Genomic DNA, 10678 nt, shown 5'->3' on the forward strand with positions numbered 1-10678 from the left:
GGCTATGATATGTCTGGGCATGGATTTCTATGAGATTATGCTGTTTGGGTTCACTGAGCTTTCCAAACCTGTAAGTTTATACCTTTTGGTAAATTTGGATAATTTCCAGGCATTATTTCCTCAAATATTCTTTCTGCTGTCATCACAAAGAATGTGGCAGCATTTCCAACCACACTTATGGTTCCATCAGTTTCTCACTGTGATTCTGTCCCATAGTAAGGCTCTTATGACCTGTCTGGTTTAAAACTATTACATCTTCCTAATACATTGTCCCTTTTATAAAAATAGAATAATTCTCTGACCTTAGTAATGCTTTTCTGCGTTAACCTCCATTTTGTCTGAAGTTAATGTACCTCCATTGGCTTCTGTCAGCCTCGGGCCTGCCTTGGACATCCTCTCCTCTTCCTTCACCTTCAGCTTTTCCATTTAGAGGAGAAGAGGTGTGTTTCTCCCAAAGAACATACGCCTGGATGTGAAAGAAATTCCATCTGTTAGTATTTGTCTTACCTGGTTTGTGAGTACACCAGTGCTTTGACATTGCTGACGTGTTTGGATGTGCTCTCACATCCGTGCTTCCAGGCCTGGCGGTGTAAACTGGGCTGGTCACCTACGCCCTCCAACCTCTTGTCCTCTCCTCTGTAAAATGGGATGGTTGTCCTGCCCTCAGTGTTGTGTGAGGATTAAGGAGATGATGTATATAAATTATTTGGCAGACTGGCCAACACACGTAGGCCCTTAATAAAGATTCCTTTTTTCCCCTGACTACCTCCCCCTTTAGACAGACACGGGCAGACACGTATTTCATGAAAAAATGGGTGCTGGAGATGCTCAGAGTGCTGGGGGAGGGAGAGTCCGCTCCTCAGTGACAGAGGCGGGGAGAGCGAGGGCAGAGAGAGGTGGAGGTGGACGCTACAGGTCGGCGCCAGTGGCCAGGCCCTGGTCAGGTGCTGCACAAGGCAGGTCTTAATATTCCGCTTCCCAGATGAGCAGTCACTGAGGTTCGGGGAAGTCACTTATCCAGGGTCCTAGAAGCAGTGCCGGGAGGAGTGGGCTCGGCAGCCTGATGTCGGGCCCACGTCTTCTCCGCTCCCTGCAGCCTGTCAGAGGCCCATGCGATCACCTCACTGCGAACGTGTCTCTCTCGTCACTGTTTGTCCCTGTCAGTCGACTTTCGCTCAGTCTCACCCTCGGCCGCACTGTGTGTGGCAGTCAGTCGGCCTGCGTCCGGGTGTGTCTGGGACCCTCAGAGACCCAGACACAAGACCTCTGTCTCCCTGGGTCTCAACCTTCCTGTTCTGAACCTCACTCCTCGGTCAGTCTTGGTGTCAGTGTTTACTGGAGACAGAGAGGGAACGAGTCTGAGACACAGGAGGAACCGGGAGGGATGGTGTGTCGGGTCAGCTGGTTCACACACAATGGGATCGTCAGAGAAATAGAGAAAGAAGACTGACGCCCTGACGGTTAGGAACAGAGGCTATGACCTCCGGTTACAGACGTGGACCCTGAAAGCGGGCCAGGGGTACAGAACTGTGACAGAAGGCCAGGGGGCACACTGACAGGACGCTGGCATCACCGAGCCCACGGCACCAGGGGGCTCTGGGGCCACAAAGGGCAGACTCAATACAGTAGCATTTTATTGAGGCCACTGCATGTCAGGCTTTTCTGAGTACTGGGCCCTGAGGAAATCAGACCGCCCCCGCCCCGCAGGGCCCACAGCTGCAGGGAGACAGTGCAGGGCCGAGCATGGCAGCTGCCTCCGAGAAGGCACCACAGCACATTCATCCAACAGACATGGATCAGGGCCTCCTGTGTCCTGTGTGCTGTGGATGCTGAGAATAAGACATGGCCCTGCTTGTGGAAGCTCAGTGTCCTTGGGAAGCAGACTGCGAGCTCTGCAGGGAGTAAACCCAACATGGCAAGAGGCGTGAACGAGGTAAGGAGGAGGCTCTGGAGCAGGCAGGGCAGGCTGACGTCGGCTCGAGGAGGTGAGCATGCTTTGTTGGGAAGGAGATTTGAAACATCTTGGAGGAAAGCAGAGAGGCGGGTTCCAGGCACAGGTACGAAGGCACGTAGGCGGGAAACAGTATGGCTTCTTCAGGAATCAGATGTAGTTCCACGTGGCTGGTGAAGGGAAGGTGGGACCACGGAGGGAGATGAGGCCAGGTGCTGGGTCACGAGCGAGCATGAACGGCAGGTGAATATCCCATAGGGCAGTACTTTGAGACCATGTTCACATCATTGCACACCCAGAAAAATGACAATATTCATATGCACATACGAGGATCACTGGAGAGGCTGCTTGGGGCCCAAAGCATCTTAGATCTTGGCAGACGTGTAACCCACTCAGGAAGCTCTGCTGTGGAAGGTGACGCATTGGAGAGCTTTCCAGCACAGAGTGACACCATCAGATTTGGGTTGTCAAAAGAGCCCCCTGGAGGCCGGTGTGGAGAATGAAACAACGGAGGGTAGGGGTGGAGAATGAAGGTAGAAAGGGGTCAGGAGGAGACCCCGGTGGGAATCCAGATGAAAGGCGACGAGGGCTCACATGAGGTGACGATGGTGGAGAAGATGGACTAGAGGTGAGTTTTAGGTAAAACCAACAGGGCTGATGACCTGTGGGATGTGGAAGGAGGCGGGAGGGAGAAACAGGTGCCCTGCAAGTGTCAAGCCACGCCCTCGACTGAGACAGGGAAAATGTGAGAGACCGCGGGTCCGGAGAAGGCCTCATGGAAGAGGCAGCCTCACAAGTCGGCCTTGGAGTTAGACATGAACAGGTGGGGTGAAAGGCAGGTGTGAAGGCACAGAGGCAGGCGTGGGCAGGCGGCCCTCCCGGGCTGAGCAGGAAAGGAACTGGCAAGAAGAGCAGCCACGTGGGGATGTGAAGTTGGAGCACCTCTGCCCAGAGCATCTTGGGACCACCGAGTCCTGAGAGAAACTTCACCCTGATCGCCCCAGCTCTGAGGCCTCCATCCGGGTCCCTAAAGGCAGAGTTGTTCCCAGACAGACCCAGAGTCTGCCCTCAAGCACCTTATCATTTGGGGGGACTCATCGATCACCCACCCCATTACTCTGGGCTCTTCCGGAACTCAGGGCTCCTCTCAGGTTGAGCCTTGATGGGAGGCTGTGCCATGTCCCAAGGGCTCTCTCTGGTCACTGCAGCACCGTGATGTGGATCCTCAGGTGGACCATGAGGGCGGAGCTGCGGCTGAAGGCCTTCCCACAGTCGCGGCACTTGTAGGGCTTCTCGCCCGTGTGGGTCCTCTGGTGCTCAATGAGGGAGGAACTCTGTGCAAAGGCCTTCGGACAGGCCTTACACTGATAGGGCTTCTCTCCGGAGTGGATTCTCTGATGGCGGATTAGGGCAGAGCAGTCGCTGAAGGCTCGCCCACAGGCGGCGCACTTGTAGGGCTTCTCCCCGGTGTGGATGCGCTGGTGCTGGGTCAGGTGGGTGCTCTGGCTGAAGGCCTTGCCGCACTCGTCACACTCATAGGGCCGCTCCCCCGTGTGCACCCGCTGGTGCTGGGTGAGGTGGGTGCTGCGGCTGAAGGTTTTGCCACATTCCCCGCACTTGTAGGGCTTCTCCCCGGTGTGGATCCTCTGGTGCTGGGTCAGGTGGGTGACCCGGCTGAAGGCCCTCCCACACTCCTTACACTCATGGGGCTTTGCCCCCGTGTGGATGACCTGGTGCTGGGCCAGGTGGGTGCTCCGGCTGAAGGCTTTCCCACACTCACTGCAGGTGTAGGGCGTCTTCCGAAAATGGCTCTTCCGGTGTGCCTCAAGGGCCGAGGGGCTCCGGAACAGTTTCCCACATCCGCCACACTTGGAGGACTTCCTCCCTGAGTCCTTGCACGGAGGCTCTGTCCCACAGCCATCCAATGGATCGAATTTCTCTTCTGAAAGAGTCTTCTCTTGCAAGGTGAAGTCTGGCCACACGCCGGGACTATTCCCCAAGGTACCAGATTCACAACCGGGCTGCTCTGTGGAGGTGTCCTTGTGAGGCCCTGAAGTTTCCCTGAAATCCATCTCATGGGCAACAGACTTTGTCCAGACCTCCCCTGAGAGTCCCGCCCGCCTCTCTGAGTTGCCCTCGGCTTCACAGGCATCACCAAAGGCGGGTCCCGGGGAGTCACCGCCCGCGAGGGCTTCAGTGGCCTCGTCTGATGGCTCTGACTCTTCGGAATCGCTCTGCTTACAGCTGGCCTCGGAGAGCTCAGCTCCCGGCTCCCATCCTGAAACGATCCGAACGACAGCGTCAGCCTTCTTTCCACCCCAGGCCTCCCCCACTCTGCAGGGGCCAGGCCTTGCTCTGCAAGGGGAGAGCTGGGCCACTGCTGACACCTGGCCCCATTTCCAAAGGAAAGTTTCTCGTCTGGTGTCTTAGACAGCAAAAGGGCACAGGGCTGTCCTCCCACAGCATCAAAAACTGCATCACAGTTTCCGATCCCCACACCCCAAACTCTCCATTCTTCAAGGCTCCTGATTTTGGCTCAAGTGTCAGAAGGAAAACCCTGAGGTTGAACTGATCTGCAAGAGAGAGAGATCAAGAGAGGATGCAAGGGATCGAGGGAGGGGGTGAGGGTCAAGAGAGGTCGAGGCGGGTTGAGGGGGAGCTCCATCCCGCACGCGGCGAGCAGCCTCCCCTCCGGGCCTGACGGCTTGGCATGTGCTCAGTAAGTACCGGCTCAATGAGGGAATCAACCCCGGAGGCCGGCGTTGTGAAATTTTCCACAATAGACACTACCTTGAACCCCAAGTAGACACCTGCTGCTGTGGCGAGTGGGTGACGCGCCCACCTGGCCTGCCCGAGCCCCCAGAAGGCTGTGAAGGCAGAGCTGGCTCGGCAGCCGGAGCCTGGGCTTGTACGAGGTGAGGGCCTGCCCGCCCGACCTCCCCTTGATGGTGTCCGGGGCACCGAGGACCCTCACTTGGCATGGTTCATGGGACAGAGTCTGGAAGGAGGGGGAGGGGTGGAGTGACTGCTGCCCGAGCCCTCAGTGCGGCCCCAGCTCCAGGGCCCTGGGCAGTCTTGCCCTCCTCTGGGCCTCAGTTTCCTCATCTGTAAGAGAGGGATACTATACTGGGCTGCTTGCCATTATCAGGCTCCTGTTATGTGCTCGGCTCCAAGCGCAGCGGGTAACTTCCATTGCCTCATTTCAGCTTCACTCTGCTCTCAGAAGAAGGTAGGGCCACGACTGCACTTCAGACAAGGGGGCTGAGGCCCAGCTGAGGGAGGGTCTTGGGTAACTGATACAAGATCACATGATTAGCTCAGAGAGGTTGAGTAACCTGTACAAGATCATACAGTTAGCTGATGGCCACATTGGGATTTCAGCTCTAGCATCTGCTCCTCCTCCTCTAGGCCCACTGTCCTCCCCTCACTCCCAAACTCCCCAGCCCCATGCTGGGTCCTGCCTCTCCTTTTCTTCCTCTATTTCTTCCTCTATCTAGAAACATCCCACTACCTGCTCTTCCCAGAATGCACCAGTCCATATCACACCACCGGGCCTTGGCCCCACCTTTCCCTCTGCCTGGACCGCTGGCTCTTTCTCGTCATTTCAGCATGGTTTTGCCTTTTCTCTGAAGACTTTGTTGACCCTGCAAGAGGATGGGACCACTCTCTCCCTCCCCACCCTGACCCTGCGACATCTGCATGGGCATAGCTGATGGGGCCAAGGGAGGGCCACCTGACCAACCTCTTCTAGAAAGGTCTGTTTCTCAAGGAGCTGGACAACTTGTCCTAACAGCTACCATTACCGCATGTCACTCTGTGGCAGGCACCATCTCACCTGCTGCACAGGTGCTGCCTCCTTTATACCCCTCCGTGACACTGGGGTACGTATTGCACTACGGTCCCCATTACTGACAGGGAAACTGTGGGACAGAGTCACACAGCCAGGAGGAGGCGGAGCAGTGGCTGGATCTCCCAAGCCTCGAGGGATTCTTCTGTGTCCAAACTCCATGTTCCTCTCACCCACTCTCCCTGGAGCCTGGCACACCCACCCCACCACCTACTACCATCAGGCTGGGCCAGGCTGGGCCGGGCTGGGCCTTTCCAGGAGGAGCCTTCACTCCTGCTCTGGACTGTCCCAGCGTCTTCTCCGCGACCCATGGGACCTCCTGGGGCTAGGACATCCATGTGGGTCTTACAGTCTATGTGGGACATCTGTGTGGGTCTCCGGCCTGAGGCAGGTCTGACCCACCCAGATCCTGAAAGCCAGCACGGGGAGGGCTCAGAGGGGGTGCATGGGGACACCTGGCGTCTCTGTCCCTACCCCACCTCAGGCATCTGGCCCCCTCATCTGGTTCCAGCAGCTTTGTTTTCCTTTGGGGAACTGCCCTTGCTCATGTCAGTCCCTGGGATCTGGGCAGCCAAAGACAAGCACAAGACTGGGCAGGTTGAGGGGGCCTCAGCCCGGGGACCTTCTGCTGTTCTCCCCCTGGTGTTTCTACGTTGTAAGACACAAGCCTGGCACTGCTGGGCCACTTTGTCTCCCTTGCAGAGAGAAGCTACTTAAGAAGGAAGCTAACGTAGGGAAGCCCAACTTCCCTGATCACAGAGTCCTGATGCCGTCAACCGAGCTTCTGGATATAGTCGTGAAGCCTCCCTACTTTGCTTCAGTGGGTTTGAGCTGGGCTTTTTGTCTTTAGCAGTCAGAACAGACCTGCTAGGCACAGCGTGTGAGAGTTTGGGTGAGGTACAAACGTGAGAACAGGGCGTGGGCGACCCCAAACTCAAACCCCCCACCGCACTGTTCCAGTCCAGACCCTGCCCCAGTGTGCCGGGAACACCTGCCCGACGCTCTCCCTCACCTCTCTTGTCCAGTGTCTGAGTCAGATCCTCCACCAGCACAGCAGCCTCCTCGCCGCTCTTGGGGCACTGGGCCCCCACCCAGGACTGAATCTTGGGGGGCAGGGCGCCCAGGAACTGCTCCAGCACCAGCAGCTCCAGCATCTGCTCCTTTGAGTGCTCCTCAGGCTGCAGCCACTGGCGGCACAGTTTGCGGAGCTGGGCCAGGGCCTCATGTGGGTTGGATGCCTCCTCATAGCAGAAGCGCCGGAAGCGCAGGCGTGCAGCCTCGGGGTGGGCAGTGTGGCCAAGGCTAGGTTCCTGGCCCTGGGAGAGGCTGGCCTCCTCATCCTCCACCTTCACTCGTAGGAAGCCATCCTGTTCCCAGGGCACCAGGCTCAGGGGGCTCTTGGGGACGGCCATCAGGCAGCAGCGCTCCAGTGAGACACGAGATGGCTGGAGCCTGGGAACTGGGTCTGCAGGAAGGTCAGAACTTCGTCATCATGTGGAACTTGGGGCCCTCCCTTACGCCTGCAGAGCAGGGCAGATGTGGGCTTGGGGCCTGTGAGACGTGCCTCCCTCTCACACAGACATGGGTGATCAAAGTAATCAGGATGGCACTGCTCTAAATGCTCGCATATAGTAACTCATTTAAAATTCACAACAGGGCCGGCCCCGTGGCTTAGTGGTTAAGTGCGCGCGCTCCGCTGCTGGCGGCCCGGGTTCGGATCCCGGGCGCACACTGATGCACCGCTTCTCTGGCCATGCTGAGGCCGCGTCCCACATACAGCAACTAGAAGGATGTGCAACTGTGACATACAACTATCTACTGGGGCTTTGGGGGAAAAATAAATAAAATTATTTTTAAAAATTTAAAAATAAAATAAAATAAAATTCACAACAAACTCGGGAGGTGGGAACTTTCTTTCCATTTTATGGATATGAAAACAGACACAACAGAGGAGATGTGCCCCAAATTCCCCAGATAGTGAAGGGATGGGCGGTTGCTGAGCTGCAAACCCAGGCGGTCTGACCTTGTGGCCAGTCGGCGTGAGGGGCACTCCTCCCACAGAGCTAGCTCTCTCTCCCCTCTCACACACTCCCCAGGGAGTGGCATGATCAACCCCTCACTTTATTTGCTAATTATTTTGTAGCTTTTGAGATGGGTACTTAGATAATTGACTTTCAGCTTTTCTTCTTTTCTAATACATATATTTAAGGGTAAAAATTTCCCTCAACATAGCTTTAGCTGCACATTCACAAGTGCAATGTTGCATCTTTATTATTATTTAGTTCAAAATATTCTATAATTTCTGTTGTGGTTTCTTCCTGACCCATGGGTTATTTAGAACTCTGCTGCTTCATTTCCAAACAATTTGGGGTTTTCTAAGTGTCTTTTTATTATTGATTTCCAGATTAAGTCTGTTGTGCTCAGAAAATGTGCTTTGGTCAATTTCAATCCTTTGAAATTTGCTGAGACTTTGTTTGTGAGCCAATGTATGGTTGATTTTGGTCAATGTTCCACACACACTTAAAAATAATGCGAAGTCTTCTTAGATAAGTAACAAAGGATAAAACAGATAAACTGGACATCATCAAAATTTAAAACTTGTGATTTGAAGGACACTCTCAAGAAAGTGAAAAGGCAACCCACAGAATGGGAGAAAATATTAGCAAATCATATATCTGATAAGGGACCTGTATCTAGAACAACTCCAATAATAAAAACACAACCCAATTGAAGAATGGGCAAAGGATTTGAATACACATTTCTCCAAAGAAGGTATTTAAATGGCCAATAAGCACATGGAAAGATGCTCAACATCTTTAGGTACTAGAGAAATGCCAATCAAACCCACAGTGAGACACCACTTTCCACCTGCTAGGATGGCTATAATCAAAAAGACAGATAATAAGCGTTGGACTTGGGCACAGGGAGAAGTGAAAGTTAGTAAAACAAGACAGCAACTTGCAGCGAAGCTGTGTTCTAGCTCCTAACTCCGCTGTAAAGCTCACTTCGACCTCTTGTCACCTTGCCCATGCCATTATCCCCATTCCTCTCAGCCTCTGTCCCTGTTATTCTCTTGTCCTAAAATCCCTCTCTGCATCTGACTAATTTCTCCTGGTCTGCCAGGCCCCACTGTAGTGGCCATCTTCTCCAAGAGCCGTCCCAGCACCTGGGAGCGGGCTAAGTATCCTTCCGAGTGCCCTTGGTCTCTCTTGCCCCAGCTCTGTGCTGTAACCATGTTTCCCCAGAGGGACTGGGCACGCCAGAGCCACAGTGCCTGGGGCCCGGCCTACAGCAAGTGCACAGTAAACAGGTGCTGAGCAAACGGAGGGACCAGGAAAGGCTGAGCATGGTCATCCACAGATGCGGGGAGGCGTTGTACAGGGGAGGGGGAGCAGGGGTGGCAGGGATGACAATAAATGCAGCGACAGCTTCCAAGCTCCCTTTTGCACCCCTGGAGCCCCTATTCTGGAAAATCCCTGATGATAGTCTCTGAAAAATACATACATGGACCTACCTAGGCCCACTCCCAACATGCTGACCTCACATCAGGTCGAGGTCCCCCCGTCCATGACTCCTCAACCAATTGAGGAGACCGGTCCTTTCATTTCTCACTCCTTACTTGTATCGATCTGATAACAGCACCTACCTCAGAGCGTTGCTGCGAGGTTACCCAAGGCGATCCACAATGGGCGTCCAGTACAGGCCTGGCACACAGCAAACATGTGGTAAACGCCCAATCTGATGCCTCCATAGCCCCCTGCCAGACTTAAGCCTGCAGAAGGCGCTGGGGGACATATCCATAAGCACACAGCAAAGCACAAATGCTTTGTCACATGCCTGGTGAACTCTCTGCAAGTGACCCAAATTTCAGTCCCTCTGACAAAATCTCAATCACGTTGTTATACGCACCCTATCTCAGGCACGGTCTGTCAGTCATACCCCAAAATATACCCAGGCACACAAACTTTCTGAGTGTCACCCATAGTCAGTCAAATAAACACAGGCCCTCACAGCATCTCCATCACACGGTATCACTCCGACAGTCATTCATCATCATTCAGTCACCATCTCACCCAGTCAGATCCACGGAGCCTCCCAATCACACCTGAAATCACACATAGGCAGTCACCTACCCACGCTCTCACTCCCAATATCACACAACCCACCTACAAATTCTCAGTCAAACAACAACCATCTCCGCCAGTCGCACACTGGATCGGGTCATTTGATCACACACTCCCAACCTGTCAGTCAGAAACGCACAAGATGAGTCAGATATACAGTCTGTCAGACACATACACACAACTGGTCAGTCAGTTGGTCCACATTTGATGAGTTAGTTCTACACTTCGTCTGTCCGTCGGTCCCACACTCTGTCTGTCAGTTCGTCTCACACTAGATCGGTGGGTCCCGCACTCACAGTCCGTCAGTCGATCCACGCGCGGTCGGTCCAGTACATCTCGCTCGGGCCACCGCACCTTCGCGGCTTCGAGGCCTGCGGTGCTCCTCTCCGGCCCCGACCCCGGCGGGACCCCACCCAGACCCACCTCACCCCAGGGGCGGGCTGACACTTCCGGAAGCGGACGCCGAGGTGCGGGAGTGACCACCCCTCCGATGCACCCGCTCATCGAAACCACAACTCCCATGATGCACCGCGCTGCCCACTGGGCGCGCCGGCCCGCAGGGACCACAACTCCCAGCATGTCCCGCGTCTCATGTTCCACGGCCTGTGCGACCTCCCACCTGGACTACAATTCCCAGAAGGCGCCGCGTTCCACCACCCCCACCACCCCGGCCGCCCCGAGCATCCCCTGGCACGCTGGGAGTTGTAGTCTGGGTGGGCTCGTGCGCCGTGGGGACTGCGGACCGGGCTTGTGGGG

The 10678-nt window shown here is 55.1% G+C and overlaps 1 protein-coding gene across 2 annotated transcripts; it reads right to left on the bottom strand.

Annotated features, from left to right (window-relative positions):
- Positions 1 to 1612: 1612 nt before the first annotated feature.
- ZSCAN22 (zinc finger and SCAN domain containing 22) lies at positions 1613 to 10382 on the bottom strand. Of its 2 annotated transcripts, none has more exons than XM_014794399.2 (4): positions 10219 to 10382; positions 9445 to 9582; positions 6811 to 7263; positions 1613 to 4229 (listed from the first exon to the last, which is right to left on the bottom strand). In XM_014794399.2, the coding sequence occupies exons 3-4, from the start codon at positions 7208 to 7210 to the stop codon at positions 3151 to 3153; spliced, it is 1479 nt and encodes a 492-aa protein (XP_014649885.2). In that variant the 5' UTR covers positions 7211 to 7263; positions 9445 to 9582; positions 10219 to 10382; the 3' UTR covers positions 1613 to 3150. The 2 variants fall into 2 exon arrangements, with proteins under 2 accessions (XP_014649885.2, XP_087278145.1); XM_087422019.1 differs by having other exon boundaries at positions 9445 to 9502; positions 10219 to 10381.
- Between the last annotated feature and the right edge of the window lie 296 nt (positions 10383 to 10678).

This window comes from Ceratotherium simum, chromosome 33, assembly GCF_057802395.1.
Source record: "Ceratotherium simum simum isolate JZ-2026a chromosome 33, ASM5780239v1, whole genome shotgun sequence".
NCBI classification, from domain to species: Eukaryota; Metazoa; Chordata; class Mammalia; order Perissodactyla; family Rhinocerotidae; genus Ceratotherium; species Ceratotherium simum.

Excerpts from the sequence above, each read along its gene's own strand:
- ZSCAN22 (XM_014794399.2), bottom strand. The coding sequence starts at position 7,210 with ATGGCCGTCCCCAAGAGCCCCCTGAGCCTGGTGCCCTGGGAACAGGAT. Across the intron at positions 4,230-6,810 it reads TCAGACACTGGACAAGAGAG|GATGGGAGCCGGGAGCTGAG; the intron begins GTGAGGGAGAGC and ends GGATCGTTTCAG.